Here is an 18,878-nt window from a genome sequence, read left to right on the forward strand (position 1 = left end):
GAGAGTCGGGGGCTTATGGGACCCCGGGGTCCCACCATAAAGTTCAATTGTTGCATTTTAAAAAATCATTTATATTAAGTTTGCTTGCTTGCTTGCTTACGACCGTGTAAATCTTGCGGTCGTTTTTTAACCCACTTCCCGTGATCCAATCGAGCTGACATTTTCCACACAGACTCGTTGTGCGTGACAATTAATGTTCGTGAAAATTTTTTCCAAAATTTTACACTTTTTAGGACAAAAATATTATATTTAATTACCAATTGCTTAATGGTGCAATGCAATCATCTGACCCATATGTGGCAGCCATCTCAAGCCAGAGGACGAGAGGACTCTAGCCGCCACGCATATAAAGGATTTATAGTGAAAAACTTTGTTTTTACGGGTTATACTTGTTTTCTCCTCCAGACAGCTCGCTTGCGTCCAGCTCCAACCTTGAATGCAGCACCCGAGGACGGCCCAAACCCGAGAGAAGCCCGGATGCGAAATGCCTCTTTAACGCGTGAATGTGAAGCCGGCAGCCTCACTCGCCACGACAACTCAACAGCGTGCGCCTTGCGACACCTATGGGACTCCGACGGGAACAAGCATGGTTCGAAAAAAAAAGCTATTAGGTTATCTTCTTGGTTCTTTCGGTAAAGTCACGTAGAAGGGAAATAATAAAAACAATAACATAATAAAATACAATTTTCACGACGTTTCGGCCACAACGCAAGCAGCCGTCCTCAGGTGAAGACCTGTTCTTCAACAACGCAAGCAGCCGTCCTTCACCTGAGGACGGCTGCTTGCGTTGTGGCCGAAACGTCGTGAAAATTGTATTTTATTGTTGAATTTTTTATTATTTTATTTCCCTTCTACGTGACTTTACCGAAAGAACCAAGAAGATGAATCCCTGCAGTCACGTAAGCTTTAAATCAAAATATAAATAAAGTAACCATAATAGTTAAGATTTAAAGCTTTCGTGACTGCAGGGATGGGATTCATATTATTGGTTCTCTCGGTAAAGTCACGTAGAAGGGAAACAATAAAATAATAAAAATATAAAACAATATTCTCCACGAAATTATAGTTTGGTGTCAAACTCGGAGCCCCGATGACGTAAAGAGAGGTCCCTCGCCTGTGACATCAGCTGTTCACTAGGAGATTAAAGCGAGCCCGACTGCTGACGGGATATTATGCCGAAAACCGGTTCAGTTTTGCTCGTCTTGAAGAATTGATGCTTAAATTACACTCTCTCACAAGGACGTGCGGCTGATGGCTTTGTGAGAAAAATGTATAAGTTTTTTTTGCGTGTGGAGAGACTTGCGGAGATATTGCTGCTGCATTATGTTATTAAAGGTAGCGTCCGTTTTGTCAGGGTATTTGACATCACCGATGCGTGCTCGGAGACATGCGACCGCACGAGTTGCAACATTTAGATTGGTGCCAACCACACTAGTTTGTAGAAGAGATACTTAAAAAAATGGCTCTCGGAAGCGATTTAATTGATCATTTTAACCTTTAACTTCGATGTGCATTGGTATTGGAAAGCGGCGTTGTATTTTAGGGATTTGTGGATTTTGTAGTGTTTGCAAACGGACAAAAAAAGTGTCTTCGGACAGATATTTCCTCGGCACAAAAGTGTCACGTTTCCATGAGCCATGGAGCCATAGGCGGACTTTGATATATTTGGGGTGGGGTAAGCTATCGCTTTGTCCCTCACATTGGGAAATCGCAGGGTGCATATCATTCATTTATCATCTTAATTGTAAACTACTGAAAACGTATTAATAAAGTTGTCCAGTTTGGTGGGGGGCATTGCTACCCCCGTGCCTTCCAAAACTCCGTCCGTGCAATGTAGCCCCCCCAAAGTGTGAACTCCAGCCGCCACCAAGGCAGCACGTTTCTGAATTCAACTCGAGCTGGGCCGTGAATTCAGGATTTTTTGCTTTTATTATTTTCAATTTGTTTATTTTATTTAACAATTTTTATTGTGGGGTTTTTGCTTTTATTTTCAATTTATTGTTAATTTTATTGAACAATTTTATAGTGGGTTTTTTGCTTTTATTATTTCTAATTTATTTCAATTTATTTTAATTATTTTTATTTTCTATCTACGTGACTTTACCGAAAGAACCAAGAATATGCAACCCTTAAATGTCCTGGGCCTGAATTCCATACAATCAGAAGTTGAGCGGAGACAAACATGTTTTGAAATAATGTTTGTTGGCAGCGGGAAGGATGTGTTGAATGTAACGTTTAATTTATTTATTTACAGCGATGCAGTCTTGCCGTGATTCTATTTGTAAGAAATTTGTATTTTTGGGAAAGCCTTGTACGTACTACATGGTAAACTAGTGACTTGGCAAATCATGGAAATGGCATTTTGTTTTACCCAACGCAAGTCGCCCTCCAAACTCAACTTCTGGGAAGAATTAAGCAAACTGTAAGTAGGCTCGATTTTGACTATCCCATGAAAAATCACTGATCAGGTTTCTTTAAAAAAAAAAATCTGCATGCTGGTGGCTCACAAGGACCGGTGGTTCAAAGAGCTCTGCTGCAGCATCTTAGGTGTGTAGCTTACGAACGGCCTTTCGGAAGAGTATTGAACACAGGCATATGGAAACTGCTGGGGTTTGTGTACATAAGCACTGTCAACCATAGCGAATCAATATTACAGGCAGGAACAACAGGTTCCACACTGCCCACCAGGTAGGAACAACAGGTTCCACACTGCCCACCAGGGATTATTTGTCTGTCGTGCATATTCGGAATTCCGCCCACCCATGCACCTCCCCACCGACCTCCGAGCTACACCGCGATTGGTTGACGATGTCGGGGAGGGTGGGGGGGGAAGGGTAAACACGCCCACTCATCCAACTGCCCCCCCCCCGAACGCCGCGCTGTCCAACCAAGCTCCTACCTGCCCACTCCGAAGGAACGTGTTTAGTCCTCAAAGCAGCACGAACAACATACGACGCCAACGCAAAGGAAATTATGCTTTCATTTTATTGGAGTGCAATTTTTTTCCCCCCATTTCCTTTTTTTAATGCAATTAAGCGGTCACAATGCAATGGAATGAAACAATAAACGATGAACGAGAAATCGTCTTACTGCAGTGCTGCGATTCACAAAAGTGCATGTTATGATGATGGCGAGCACCACTCTTTAAATCGCGGACAGTTTCTCAACACCAACAACGTACTGCCTTTGCCAGGTGTTTCGTGGCCTGACGAATGTAACACCGCAGTAGAACACACAATAGGAACGGAGCACACGGATTTGTGGCCAAATGTTTTTTTTTTTTCAATGAACGACCCGCAATGGAAGACGTTATACTACACGAGGAACGGATCTTAAAATGGAGGAAAGAAAACAAGGCATTTTGTTCACCCAAGTCCTCCGAAAGAACAAAAAATACCACCAAAACACATGGTCATGCTGACCTGACATGGAGTGTTTGAGGTATGGACATACTATGACAAAATAGGTTTTCAAAATAATTGACAAATTAGGCTGGTGTTCAAAGCCCTGAGGTTCTAACTGTCAAATATTTTAACGATGCCCCTCCAGTTGATGAACATTATTGCAAAAACAGAGTCCAGTATTTTATTCACCTCTTACATTAACAATGCAAGATCATTTCACCGGATGGCAAGTTGTCGCTGATATTGTTCTTAAAGGACACGTTTTATTTTAACACGGGTGAAGTTGTTGAATGGCTTGATGCAAGTGTGGAAAATGCAATAGGTACGGTAGTGGCAATGTTAATGTGGTATTCAAGATTTCTGATGCTTTTAACTAATTGAGCACTTTATGATGCACAATTTAAGCAATGTTAATTCATACTTAAGTGGTCATTCATGGGCGTTCACAGCAATGATTAATGCGGTTTATGAACCGTGCGTGTGTTCCATACAATTATTGGTTGTTCCAAGACAAACCAAACTTTTGAAATAAAAACACTATGCGTTTGTAATCTGCCTGCGAATTTAGTGAGAATATCAGTTTGGCATCTTAACACATGGCTGAGTGTAAGCGCATTCAAAATATCTCTTTAAAAAATGTAGTCCACACATTCAATTCAAATCAGGGACAGTGGCTTTTTGCGGACTTTTACATTATAAAATCTCAACGTAATAAGAAGATTATTACACTCTCGTGACATGGTGGTTATTGGATACGTCTGTTTCATGTTTTTTAAAGTTCCACATTAACATGTATGATGGGAAGAACATGTTCACTTTTGCAGAAATGTGCACCAAGTCACACAAAAAAACTTTTGCAAAAAATTACATCACTTGCTTTTCCTTTCCAGTGTCGCTAATTTTCAAGGTACTATAATAAAAAGAGATTTGTGCAATTTAACAAGGATTAGATATGTATACAACTCACAATATAAACTTCTCCTATTGCACTAATTCAGTAGCCAATTTTCATCCACAGTGTCATCTCAAAGTGGAACTTGCATTTAAATCAGAAGAAACTCAGCATAAAAGATATTCTTGTATTTAGATGCTGTCAAAATAAAAACTGTACCATGTATACGTATCGCTATTCCATTTACAAATGATATGTTTAGAAACATTTCATACACATGTCCAAACGTGTACGTTGGAAAGACAGACTGGCTGATTGTCAGACTTGTTGCAGTCACAACTATGAAATCTACTGAAAACAATATTATTTCAGGAGGCATATTGGTTGATAATGCCTCTGAACAAATTTATTGCAAAACTTGGAAGTACGACAATGCAATGCTGCATTGGTTCAAATAACAGTCTGTCGCTTTAGGCATTGACAACCAGCAGCTTGCATTTTGTGGCTATCACCTCTACGATTGTAAGTCCAACTTCGGACAACCCGATCCAGTTGGAAAGTTGTAGCGCTGGCCGACAACAATGAGTTAAGTCAGCTGTGAACATGAGTCACAGGGGATGGAAGGAGACTGGGCTACAACTGGGGGATCCGATCAGTGGGCTGCGATTGCTTTTTAAATAATGCCTCGGGTACGTTCAAGAACGTGCGGCGGTGGGGGGGATGGGGCATCATGCGACTGTGTTGCCAGAAGTCCTTTGCAAGTAACATATAAATTTGTGTGTATTCCCCACCTCCCCCACCCCTACACACACCCCCCCGCCTCCTCCACCCCATCTCAAAACAATTACAAATTATACAAATCGTCGTTATTTTTCCCCCACCGACACCTCAACTGTGGTTGACCTTCTTGAAGCGGATGACCCGCGACGGGGTCGCGATGCGGCTCCTCTGCCAGTCGACCTGCCGCAGCGTCTTCCTGAGCGCCTGCGCCCCTCCGCCCGACGTCCCTGCGGCCTCCCCCGGAGCCCCGACGGCCGCGGCCCCCCCAGCGGCGGCCGCCCCCGACACATCGGCGCCTCCCCCGCCTGCCGCCGCCACCGTCTGGCGGAGCGTGAGGAGCGCGCCGGCCACCAGCCCCACGATGAGCACGAGCGTGTACGCCGTGACGGGGGAACCGGCGCCGCCGGCGCCGCCGCAGCCGCCGGCTGCCCTCGACGCCGACGCCCACGAGCCGGGGAGGGACGCCAGCTCGGAGGCGGCCCTCGACGAGCCGGGGTTGAGGTCGAGCGCCTGGCGGAAGTGGACGCTCGCGCCTGTCACGTCACCCACCGCCTTGAGCATTTCTCCTGCGAGGGAAGGTGAAGGGAGAGAGGTCAAATTCGCGAGTAAGGCTGTAGCAGAGGCGCTACGCGTCACCAAAGGTTTTGGTCCGAGTGGTGATGTAATGACATGCCTCGGTGGGGTGACAAGCAGCTCGCTTATGCTAAATTGTACTTTATCTAATGAAAAATGTGAAAAAACAAGCAGTTTACAAATTTTATGATTTAACCTGACTGATTGAAGTGGTCGGCTGTCAATTGTTTTACCCTTTTACTACACACTGACTTTCAAAGCTAATCGTAATGTATTTCACATTTTGTTTAAAAGATTAAAGGTTTACACAATTTTAGTATTTACAATCATCATCTGGTAAAAGGGTTTACAAATCGGCAAAATGCCACTCGTTGGCAAGTTTGACAAAGTGAAGGATATTTTCCCAACCTTTCTCGTTTCATTGTTCCGGTAAAGGTGCTAGTTTAGCGCCCTCTGGCTGTAAACCACTGGTAGGTCACCAATGAGAAAAAAATCACAACGCTATTGGTACCAATCACAACTATTGTGTACAAGGTATAGGGACATTTAATACATTTTTATTTGACCAGGTAAGGCCCACTGAGCTATATAGTTATTTTTAAGAAGCGACCTGGTCACAAATGGTAGCTCAACGAAGTAGCTTATCACGTGGAAATTTATAGCAGCCAAATACTCTAAAAACATGTTTCTAAATGTGGAGGAAAAAACCAGAGGGCCCGGATAAAAATCCCAAGCGACCACGGGGAGAGAGACGTGGAAACTCCAAATATACAGCAGGCGTCAGGGTCGCGATCGAACCCACGACTTCTTGTATATCAGGCAAGGGGGTTAACATCTCACCACCGCGGCACCCCTATCCCCACATAAACACGGCGAGTCTATGCGAGGGCTATTATGCCAGGGTTAGGCCAGCTCATAGAGTGTCACATGCTGGAGCCATACGCTCCCAAGGGGTTATAGAGTTAAGCATTAAGGCGAGGCTTCGAGTCATGGCGAGTGGTTACGGTGAGCGTTTAGGAACGGGGAAAGGGTGAGGGTCACCCCGACTCACCGAGCGTCAGGTGCTGGAGCCACGCGCTTTGGTCGGGCGGATGTAGGTGCAGCGCCCGACGCGCCAGCTCGATGCCGTCCGCGCTGAACTGGTGGCTGAAGAGGAGGCGCGCCAGGTCCAGCAGCACGTCCGGCCGCTCTCCCGCCAGCGCCAGCGCCTTGCGGAAGCACTCGATGGCGTGGTATGCATTTCCCTTGAGGCGCCAGTAGTTGCCGATTTGCCGGAAGAGTGAGGCCATCGTGCACGGTGATTGCTTCTGAAAGGGATTAAGGGGGAAGGTGGCAGAACGTGTGCAGCAGCCAGGGAAACGTGAATATTCCTGGAGTTGCTGGGAGACGCATGGGTATATGCTACTGCATATGCCCATGTATTCGCAGTTGTGTTCCCCACAACATGCATGGTGATAGCAATCCATTTCGCCATAGGATACATCAGACTTAATTTTACGTGATTACTTAAGATAAACTTCAATTCTGTGTGAAACGCACGGATATATCGGATGGTGTGTGTGGTTGTGCTTGACAAACAAAAAAACATAAAAAGCAATCGAGAATAATAGGTGTGCGCATAAGATACGTTCCAATGTATATTCGAAATACAATTACTGTATTAGATGGAAGTCAGCACATATTTATAAATATATGCAGTTGATAAACCAAGCCGTTAAAATGCAAATTAACAGCAACACAAATAAAACTGATGACGAGCAAATGTGGTTTGATTAGAGGGGATGTTGGGGAAAAAAACAATGCCTTACTCTTGCATGGTAGTGGAAAATAACCCACCAAGGATTGCACCGATGGCAGAATTTCTGCAAAAACCACTGCAAGACATTGCCTACGACGAAGCATGTGAAGTGGAAGTCGCGTTTTCAGAGTTTCAACTCGACCAGCCGCCCTGGTTATCTCCGGCAGGTGCAACAACCGGAAAATACTCAGCAACGCCTCCTTGACAGTGGCGTCGTGGTCCAAATTTTTCTAATTTGGATATTTACCCGTGCCGATCACTCGCGACTGGGATTAGACACGCAGCAACGTCGCCCCCCTACTGTGAAACTACCGCAGACTGTCTGTAAAACACAGCCTTGTCCTTCGCGACAGCCTTGTGCAATAAAAATGATGGCACCATTACCAAATGTGCCAAATAATGTTTACTGTTATAATGAACCCTGCATGTGCCCCGTGTCAGCAGATCTTTGAAGCCTGTTGAAGTTAAAACGTTTATTTAGTTAAAACAGGCGTGAACTCACGAGAGCAGGATAAATGTGTACCCCGATACACGCTAATTTGATTTACGACGATTGGTTATTACGTTTAGCTTCCCCATGCGTTTTTGGGTTGTCCCATGTATCGCTTGGAACGATGCCTGACATTCACTCCATGCGCTGGAGCTTCTACAGATGCTGAATTGAGGAAGTTCACTCGGTCCTTCGATTATATCGTTTTACCGGCTGCTGCTGTTCTAGGCTAAGGTCTTCAATGTGGACTGGACCATGTTGTTGTTTTTCATGATTTGGGATGAAACCGGAGTGCCCAAAGAACGCTCATCACCGTACATACGGGGCAGCGTCCTCTAAAAGTCCGAGAAACAGACTGGTTCACAAAAGCCTACTTGCTGCACTGCTGTATCCCAACCACCACCTCATAATCAAGTGGTTTTGGAAGTTAATGCCTATGCACGAATAAGCCTTGCCTTAAAACACTCCATCACAGGGTGCCTGCTTTTGTTAAACAAAGACCAATATCCCCCGTATAGCCTTCAAAGACTGTTTGGGCAAGTGTTGTTAGCGAGCACCTATGAAGGCCGAAACGGCACACGAGCAGATGGGTGGCCAGCACCACGCCGGACTGCCTTCGTCTCCCCAGTGGAAATGTTTTTACACATTGCACCAGGTACACTTTTGAGGCCAAGCCAACCTAGGGGAGACCCATTACCGGTTAATTAACCGCTACACTACCGCTGCCCACACAAATTAGCACTGAACGTTGAGAACCGTGGTAAATCGGAGGTGCGGAAGAAAGACAAACACAAAAATCAGATCTAAAGAAATGAGTTCTCAATCTAGATTAAAACGTAAAGAAGCTCCAGTGGCTTCCTAATATCGGACGGACGGGCGTTCCACACGGCCGCACAAGCACATCTTGAACAGGAGCAACAGGGAGGCAGGGAGCGGCCCTCACCTCGCGGCCGTGCTGTGCGACGGCCTGCCGCAGGTCCATCTCGAGCGCCACCTCGTCCACGTGGCCGCCGTCCTCCGAGCCCGTGAACAGCAGCGCCACCTCGGGCTCGGGCAGGAAGGCGAGGAGGTGGCGGCGCGAGATGCCCTCCAGGTGGTCAAGCTGAGTCAGGTTGACGGGCGTGCCGCACGTCAGAAGCCCCTCGTCCGAGTCGTGCCGCCTGCGCGCACAACAAGCACGGCCGCTCGTACTTTTATTGTCTTTCTTTCTTTCTTTGCCCATACCGCGCAACAGAATAATCATGAAAAAACTCATTGTAACGATTTGAAAGTAAGTGGCGGTTCTGAAACATAATTTGGAAGTGCGATTCCAAGTCAAATTCACCCCCTTTTTTAATTGTTACCACGAGATTTGCACCGTTTCCTCTTTTTACCTGTATCATTTGCAATCGTATTCACTATTAGTCTACACGAAACGCTGGCACATCATGTCGCATAAAGCGCAAATAGTAAGTTCTCGCACGCACCTCCGATTAGCGCGGTTGGCTACATATGGTGCGAAAGAAGTTCAACATACGTAGCTATAAAGTATTTTAAATGGACGGAAACCAACGGACAGGTGCTCCCTCTAATGCCAAGGTACCACCCTCCCACCCCCCACCGACCGCGAGGGCCTCCACCGACCTCTGCTGCTCGCCATGACTCGTGCTCGCTCTCCTCTGCCGAGCGCAAGCGCCGCAAGGCTGCTGTTCTCGCGCACGCCCCGTCTTCGTCCGCCCGCTCATCATCATCATCATGATGGGGTCACCGCCCGGGCCCTCCCAATCTGTCTCGTCGTCGTCGAGGAGTGTATATTGCTGGTCGCCTCCATCTTTGGGCCTCACCAAACCTGGGGGAGAGATAGCATCATCATTTATTTACTATTATACCACACCTTCAATGGAGTATATCTCCAGGCTCCAGAACAAATAGGCATTTGATATAAATCACTTGGGAAGAAAGTCATTGCCATGTACAATTCAGTATAGATAATACAAACAAGAATGAACAACAGTGAGAAGGTAAACTGTGCTTGAGGCCACTTCCCCTTTTCTCACCGAGTTATTCATAGGCGATCTGAACAAAAATAAACACGTCTTTAATTTAGTCTTAATTTCATGAATTGTGGGGGTATTAACAATAAGTTTTTTTAAAAGGTTGGTGAGACAATCCTCCTCGTTAGGTTGGGCTTGCGCTTCAATAGCAACCCCAGAGCCAAGCAGGGAATTCACTTAAACCCCTCCCTGACAGCACACAAAAAGAGTCGAACCTCTGCTTTTGTAGCAACCGATTTACCAGCAATAAGATTCACACTAATATGAGAGGTGCACAGCGAGGGTGGATGAAGAATGGTAACCAACGAGCTGTGCAAACCGAGAGACAGTGAGTGTGCAAAAGAACTTGCAAATTGGAAAGATTCGTTTTGCCCAAACGAGAGAGAGAGAGAGAGGTGGACAGGCACTTTGTGGCGTCCCCATGGTGGTGGTGGCGGGGGACAGAGAAAGGGGAAGACGGGCTATAAGAAGAGATGCGCAGGGTACAAAAGGTCAAGAAATCGGGACAGAAACCGAAGCAAAGGCCGGGATAAAGGTGGCGCTGGGCTGATAGCGTGGAGCAGGCACGAGACACTTCCCTTCCAAAGCCGGGGAGGGGAAACCAGGAGCGCGAGTGGCAGAAGACGCACGGGGAGTTGTGTAGCAAAACGAGGTAGTTGGAAAAAACGGGAACAAGAGGGAAGACCATTACAACGAGACCCCCATTTAGCCGCAACAGTCATTGGGGGGAAGTGCCGTAATGAACAAGCGCCATTCGCCACTAAGTGTCAGTGACGTCACCACGGCGCTTGTGTCGGGCTATTTGCACTTTAAAGCCACGTGAAGACCCGAGGTGCCATGGGTTGACTGAGATGACTGGCAGATGTACCACCTGTGCCCCCTAATGTGCCAACTAGGGGGTCATTACCAACACACAAACATACTTATAGGACAGACCTGCTACAAGGGAGTCGTTATTCAAATGTATTGTGTCGTCATCTACAAGTAATTTACAAATAAGCATGGATCGCCCATGAGCCCCCCCGAAGTGGTAATTTCACACTTTTAAAATCGCAAAGAAAAAAGTTTACAATTATAGGTGCCACAAAAATTGGGAGTGGGGGGTGCAAGATTTTTTAACTTTTCGTTTTTTAACATAGCCCAACAAATGTTTGTATCTGGAGATTGCACTCACTGTGCCAAAACGAAATACTAGATTAGGTTTTAAAATCACTTAACCAAAATGGGAAAATTTTGTACCCTGCATATATTAGGGTGCATACAACTATTCTGATGGGAACAGGCATGACATTTGTCCGGTGTCACTTACAAGTTCAGAATTTGCTAAACTGTTGCTTTTCTTTAAAATATTAGTCGAGACATTAGTCGAAAAGACTCAAAGGCTAATGGGCTCAAACGCTTTTAGTTTTTTGTATGTGGACAAATGAACCTTTGCCTACTTATTATTTTAGACACGGGCTCAGTTTCCCCGACTTAAAAATAAACGAACATTTGGATTCACTGGTCTATGGGGATTCTGGATAAATATTTTCCAGCAACGTTTGCCACAGTCTCCGATTAAATTACCAAAACCTAAAACCAGGCCAGAGTTTGCTTGTGGACACACTGGTGCAATGGGCTGAAGGTCTAACTCTTCTTTCTTCATGGCGATACAAGACCCATATCAGTTTAATATCTTACCTTAAAGATTTTTTTTATCATGACTAACTGTACAGTCCACAGCATGGAAACATTTACATATTTGCTTTAGAACGTTTTTTGTGTTTACTTTGTTGTACTTCCCCCACACTTCCGATTAACGCAATTGGCTACATATAGTACGAAGACGTTCCACAACTTATTCGCACTAGTTGTATGGTGAATATGCAGCAGTGTGGTGTGCAATAGAGTGGGTAGAATAATACACAGTGTAATATTACATAAATATGCTACAAATTACTCTTGATATGCAAATTATTTTGTCAAGGCGCTCTTCTCCTCCTCCCTCCCAGCTAAAATAGACGCTCCAAGCCCAGGACGTGTCATTCAGACTGTCTTGTCGACGGACCTGTTCTTCACCTGAGGACGGCTGCTTACGTAATGGCCGAAACGTCGTGAGAATTATTTTATTAGTTTTATTTTTATTATTTGCATTCTACGTGACTTTACCGAAAGAACCAAGAAGATGAATCCCTGCAGTCACGAAAGCTTCAAATCGAAAAGTTCTACAAAAATATATATACAGCGCAAAGTTATTCCCCTTTCACCAGAAATGTCCCCCTTTAAAATGTTGATAAATAATTTATTTTCCATTCCATTTCTAAACACATCAAAGTACAATTTTACAGGTTTACTGAACCACCATGAGACTGTCAATACTGAAAGACTTGGAACGATCATTAAGACACCGTTAGATGTTGTGCACACGGAAGTATAAGATGTTCAATGCAGCAGCCTGGGGTCACCAGGTTTCTATTGCGGAGATATGGATTTTGTCCAGGCATGTCCCGAAACCATGTTTTGGGCACACCCATCAAAGACGACCACAGACGACATGAGATTTAGTGCACCGACAAACAACAACGACCTCCCAAATATTGGATTTGTTTTCTCCTCCATCCCACTCCCATTTTTTCCCTTCGACCCTATGGAAATGAATAGCACAAGCATGAACGCATGGTTTATATGCGCTTATTTTTCTTCTTGAAATTACATGTAAAATCTAAGGTTCGTCAAGGAGCCATACCTAGATACACATTTCAGGTAAGAAAAGTAATGGAAACTCTCGTAATTTGCGGTAATAGAATGCAAGTAAAGTACATTATGTAAGTGCTTAGCATGTGCATCTGTGACTAATGCTTTCAGACAAGCACATTTCATGCATGAAGCAACTTGGCAAAATTAAGCCTCTCCCATTGACAGTATTCTTTTCACACAATACGCGGTGTAATGCTTAAATTATATTTAAGCAATATGGCACTATCTACTGTGTACAGCATAAACAAGAATATAATTTATAAAACGCATTAAAAACAACATGTTCTGCAATTGGAAAGTTAGTGTAGGCGTTAGATTAATTATATAAACAAAACATGGTAATGAAACATTTCCTTAAACTGCAATGGGTGAGAAACACAACGACTGGCACAATAAAGTAAGCACTACATTAGCTTTGCGCCATTTAAAACATGTATGTCATTTATAGAGGCTCACATTTAATACGCCAATGCACATCATCAACAAACGTGAAGGCAGATGGTGTCAACAGGGCACACAATCGCGTGTCAGTTTGCAACCGGAATAGTCACCAATGTGAACAGCTGTGCCCCCTTTCCTTTCAGTCAGTCTCCAGTGACAAACGAAAATATTGACTCCTTTCCCTCCACTGCATAGCGGTGCTGTTTTCACGACTTTACATCCATATTTCTAGAATCTAAATCCCTCATATTTCTCATTATCGCCGTCTTCAAACACTGCCTAGCCAATGCTTGGCGAAGACCTCCCCCAACCCCCCCAGGCTGTGAAACGTTAGGCGCAATAATCCATGTACACATTTTATTCATAAATCAAGTGACAGTGCGCATCAGAACTGCTATAATCAATCCACTGCTGGATGCAGGCCTCCCTCCCAAGCGTTTACAACCCCCATGGTCCCACAACGCAACAATGTTTATCTCCTGCACATTACGTTGTTTTTGAAACGACAATAAAATTTCATTGCTCCATCTCTGGCATGTTTCCTCATTTGGCAGTCACCTCTGTGGCGAGTCTCTACCATGGCCATCAATGTTTCTAGCCATGACCCGTGTCCTGCTCAAGTTGCTTTTAAGTCAATATTACGTCTCGAACTTGTGTTTTGCTCTCCAATTCATGGTATTTCTCTTCCTGCCTCTTTGTCTACAGCATGCAACCTATGTGGCTTCTTTGCATACTTTCCAGCTTGTGCCGTTTTCCTCGTCAAATGTGCTTGTGTCAGCTGTATATGCGATCGCCAGTACACAGTGATTTAATAAGTATAACCAGTAAAAACAAAGTTTTTCACTATAAATCCTTTATATGCGTGGCGGCGAGAGTCCTCTCGTCCTCTGGCTTGAGATGGCTGCCACCTATGGGTCAAATGATTGTCGGCCAGTATTAAGCAATTGGTAATTAAATATTTAATTTGTTTTCCCTAAACAGTGTAAAATTTTGGAAAAATATTTTCACGAACATTAATTGTCTCGCACAACGAGTCTGTGTGCAAAATGTCAGCTCGATTGGATCACGGGAAGTGGGTTAAAAAACGACTGAAAGATTTGCACGGTCGTAAGCAAGCAAGCAAGCACGCAAGCAAGCAAGCGAACTTAATATAAAGTATTTTTAAAAAACTGAAAGTTGGCTTCCAAAAACACAAATGTGAGTCCAATGAGACAGACATCTCGTTATCAAGAGACACCTGCGGTGCAAAGTACAACAGGCGATATATCAGTTCAGAAAAAAGAGCAATACAACTGTAATAGATAGAAGAGAATAAACAGCGTTTTTCAGATAAATATAGAAATTTGCGATAAGGAATTGTATTGAGAATCAGTCCTAGGTTAATAACATATCAACATTTCAGAACTAAATGAAGAGTTTAACTTTTAAAAACTTTATCTGTAATATTTGTTTCTATGAAATAGAACTGACCTAATTTTGAATGTTAAAACAAACATTAAAATAAAACAAATTTATTGCAACTGTCATATAAAAAATACACACATTAACATTTTTACAGCAACCCTAGGGGTTATCTTGCAGTCGTTCCAATGGGTTTATATCCATGAGCTTTATAAAGTCAGGTTAAACAGCTGGCCCTTTGCCACGCAAAACACCACATTACGACACAGTATTGATCATTTGGGCGTTTAACTTGAACTCTGAACCGCCGTAAACACAAACACGCTGTGACACCAAATGACATGCGGACTCGCTCCAGTTAATGCCTCTTCAGGAGGGTGTCGGCCTTGAAAGGTTTGGGAGCAATATAAACGCGGTAAAAAAAACACATCACAACACGCTAAAGGCCGAGGCGATTTTAAAAAGTCACAAATGTACACAAGTAATCGGTAGACTTTCAACACAGCACCCAATGAAAAGTTAATTAGTCCCAATAATGGTGATTGTATATTGTTTTTACAAGTTCAGAAGGAAACTGTGGACTGACCGTGCTTTACGGGTAAAATAATTCAAAATCTTTGCTGTAACTTTTTGAGCACAAATCTGATATTTTTTACTTTCCTAGTATACGCATAGGCACACCTATATTTGACAAAATTTTAGAAATATAGTGCGTCTAAATCATCATGAGCCTTTACATTATTCCACCACAATCATCTATACAAATGAGATACCAATATCTCAAACAATATGCGCATTCGATTTGGGGGTTAAAACACTGAGCACGTGTGGGTATATTCCAATGTCTATGAAATAAACACATAGGTGTATCAATCTTAATTTGGAGCTTTCGTGACTGCAGGAATTACTCTTTGGTTCTTTCGGTAAAGTCACGTATAAAGATAAAATAAAATATTAAATAATAGCTATTATTTAATTTATAACTGCAGGAATTACTCTTTGGTTCTTTCTTATTTTATCTTTATACGTGACTTTACCGAAAGAACCAAAGAGTAATTCCTGCAGTCACGAAAGCTCCAAATTAAGATTGATACGTGACTTTACATAGGTGTATATACGTGTGTGTGATCATGTGCTTTACAAAAACAAACGCTGAAGATGTAATCAGAAGAAGGTTGTGATGGGTGCGGCATATTTTCAGGATGAAGGAGTTTGCAGGTGGCCGAGGACAGGGAGTCGGTGGTGAGGTGACCAGAATAAGATACCAAGAGGCACACACCTACAGTTGGTTCCGGCTGGTGATGTGTGTGTGATCAGGTTCGTTTGAGTTCGGGTATGGATTTTACAAAAACTGCAGATCTAAGAGGAAATGGCGACGTAGGGTTGCATCCGTGGCTTTGGTTATGGCAGGGGTGTACAACTGGGTCAACTAGAATGTTTCAGGGCCCCTCAGGCAAGAGAGGCATTCGCTTAACGCTAAGTGCTACCCTGTGTAAAGAATGGGGGGAAAGGGGGCCCCCCTTCTTGCTACTCAGTGAAGCATGCAGGCAAGTCAGAGGACAACGAGACGGGAATACGGAGACACAGAGGGACATACAGAGAGGTAGATACACACACACAGTGAACACAGAGACACGTAGGGAGACGCGAAGACAAAGACACCGAGATAACCACAAATGTCCCAAATACTGTAGGCAGAGATACAAATAGAAACGCAGACGTACAGTCACAGAGGAAGGACCTCAAAATACACCAAGACACAGGCAGGGACAGAAAGCACGTCCGTAAACACACGCACACAGGAGACACAAAGAAACAAGACACGCAGAGACAGAGAGAGACAAAAACACGTACAGTATTTAGATACAGACACGCAGAAGGCAGACGGGAAAAGCATCCAAAACACAGGCGGACAGACACACGGGAGGAGGCGTCCACACGAGGGAGAACGCAGAAGCCAAGGGGCATGTTGAAATGTTTCCGAGAGCAGCACAGAGATCAAGAGGACCCCCTCCCCTCCATTACACAAGCTGCCAGAGGTCGACAGCCAAGGGGACACAGAGATACGTACAGTAGGTGCGCCAATAACCAAAGGGCACAACAACAACAACAACCAAACAGCAACGCACTCAAACTCGTATCATCAAAAACGACCGTCAAGAGGGAAATACGCAACGACAATGCACGACGTAGCTTAATAAAAACAAACAAATAAAACCACCTCTTATCTTGCGGCCTACTTTATCGGGGGAATCCCCGGCCTTGCCTAGCGAGCCCTGCGGCTGATGTGGGGGCGACCTCGGCCAGACAAACAAGGCTCGACACCCCCCCCCCCCGACCACCCACACCACAATAACATCGAAAATAAAAACGAACCTTCGGGCTCGTAGAGCTTCCAGTGGGTCGAGGCGATGCCGCTGGACGTGAGGATGCTGGAGGAGACGACGTACATGGCGAGAACCGTGAGGCACGGCAGGTCCGAGTAGGCGCCCATCGCTGTCGCTTGCAAACGACTCCGCGAGCCGCCACTGCATTCCCCACTACAGATAAGCAGCTCGCCCCCGGCGGCGGCAACGGCGCCTTCTGATTGGTCCGGCGCTTCAGTGGCGCCAGCGACGGTGGCCAATCACCGTCGTCGCCGCCGCCGCCGCTGCCATCGACGACGCGAACCACGTGGGTAGACAGGCCCGCAAAGGTGTCCCTTTGGTGCCACTACCTGGGAAAATGTCTCCATTGTGGCATATTAGTCGTCGTGCGTTTCTACTCTTTCTCCTCTTTGTTTCGGAGTGCCCAATATTTGTTCTGAGAAAATGTGTCCACTGGTGCACATTAGCCATCGTTTGTTTCAACTTCTCCTCTTTGTCTCGGAGTGCCCAAGATTTGTTCTGAGAAAATGTGTCCACCGGTGCACATTAGCCGTCGTTTGTTTCTACTCTTTCTCCTCTTTGTCTCGTAGTGCCCAAGATTTTCTCAGGTAGAGCTCGCATTACCTGGGAAAATGTGTCCACTGGTGCACATTAGTCGTCGTGTGTTTCTACTCTTTCTCTTATTTTTCTCGGAGTGCCCAAGATTTTCTCAGGTAGAGCTCGCATTACCTGAGAAAATGTGTCCACTGGTGCACATTAGTCGTCGTGCGTTTCTACTCTTTCTCCTCTTTGTCTCGGAGTGCCCAAGATTTTCTCAGGTAGAGCTCGCATTACCTGAGAAAATGTGTCCACTGGTGCACATTAGTCGTCGTGCGTTTCTACTCTTCCTCCTCTTTGTCTCGGAGTGCCCAATATTTGCTCATTTTTGCACGCAGCTTTTTTTGTGTGGAAGATTTGCTGGTTTATCCAGGATGTTTCTGTTGTGCGTCGTCGCTTTAAGATGTTCTCCGTTCATATTTTGTTTGTTGCGGTTGCACCCGACTTAAGAGCCGCATGGCTCACAGGGCTATACCTAATAAATGAAACTTGAAATTAAAGGTAGTGCTCGCATTACCTGAGAAAATGTGTCCACTGGTACACATTAGTCGTCGTTCGTTTTCACTTTCCTTCTGTTGTCTTGGAGTGCCCAATATTTGCTTTGGTGGTGCGCGCGCGTCTTTCTGGAACAATCTCTTGTGTTCGTCGTCGTCAGGCAGATAGCCCTGTAAGATGTCCACTGGCACACATTTCTCGTCGTTTGTTTCCCATTTTCTCCTCTTAGCTTGTAGTGCCCAATATGATCAGGAAGTACGCGCACGTATTTCTAGTAGCACCAATCTCCGTCGTCGTCGTCACGATCCATGTGGGCAGACAGATCCGCGAGGTGTCCACTGGTACACATTAGTCTTCGTTCGTTTCCACTTTCCCCCTCTTGTCTCGGAGTGCCCAATATTCGTGTCGGTGGTGCGCGCGTCTTTCTGGCACCAATCTCTTGTGTCGTCGTCACCACGCACATTCTCTATTAGTGTTTCCTCTCTCTGCCCGGTTCCTTCCATTTTCGCGAGCAACGCGACTTTTAATTGTCCTGTTGACCGTCTTACACGTGTGTCCGAATAGTGCCAATTTCACTCTCATCACTTGCCTGCATCATCACGTGTTCTGGGCGCCGCGCTGGCGAGATGTTAACTCACTCGCCTAATATACAGGAGGTCGTGGGTTCAAGTCCTGACCCTTGACGCCTGCTGTATTTTTGGAGCTTGCGTGTCTCTCTCCCCGTGGTTGTGTGGATTTTTCTCTGGGTCCTCCGATTTCCCCTCCACATATCACGCGTTTAGAGTATTTGGCTGCAATATATGTCCACGTTGATAAGCCACTTCGTTGAGCTATAATTTGTGACATTCCAGGTCACTTCTGAAAAAGAGCTA

The 18,878-nt window shown here is 45.0% G+C and overlaps 1 protein-coding gene across 1 annotated transcript; it reads right to left on the minus strand.

Annotated features, from left to right (window-relative positions):
- Positions 1-2,971: 2,971 nt before the first annotated feature.
- On the minus strand, positions 2,972-17,109 carry LOC133351066 (uncharacterized). The gene is made up of 5 exons (XM_061565979.1): positions 16,925-17,109; positions 9,561-9,765; positions 8,881-9,097; positions 6,701-6,956; positions 2,972-5,642 (listed from the first exon to the last, which is right to left on the minus strand). The coding sequence occupies exons 1-5, from the start codon at positions 17,040-17,042 to the stop codon at positions 5,185-5,187; spliced, it is 1,254 nt and encodes a 417-aa protein (XP_061421963.1). The 5' UTR covers positions 17,043-17,109; the 3' UTR covers positions 2,972-5,184.
- Between the last annotated feature and the right edge of the window lie 1,769 nt (positions 17,110-18,878).

This window comes from Lethenteron reissneri, chromosome 36 (assembly GCF_015708825.2).
Source record: "Lethenteron reissneri isolate LAM-NWPU_2019-01 chromosome 36, ASM1570882v1, whole genome shotgun sequence".
Taxonomy (NCBI): domain Eukaryota; kingdom Metazoa; phylum Chordata; class Hyperoartia; order Petromyzontiformes; family Petromyzontidae; genus Lethenteron; species Lethenteron reissneri.

What these genes read in the sequence shown, in the direction of transcription:
- LOC133351066 (XM_061565979.1), bottom strand. Translation starts at nt 17,042, where the DNA reads ATGGGCGCCTACTCGGACCTGCCGTGCCTCACGGTTCTCGCCATGTAC. An exon ending in GAAGCTCTACGAGCCCGAAG is followed by an intron (nt 9,766 to 16,924) that starts GTTCGTTTTTAT and finishes TCTCTCCCCCAG; the next exon opens with GTTTGGTGAGGCCCAAAGAT. An exon ending in GCTCCAGCACCTGACGCTCG is followed by an intron (nt 5,643 to 6,700) that starts GTGAGTCGGGGT and finishes CTTCCCTCGCAG; the next exon opens with GAGAAATGCTCAAGGCGGTG.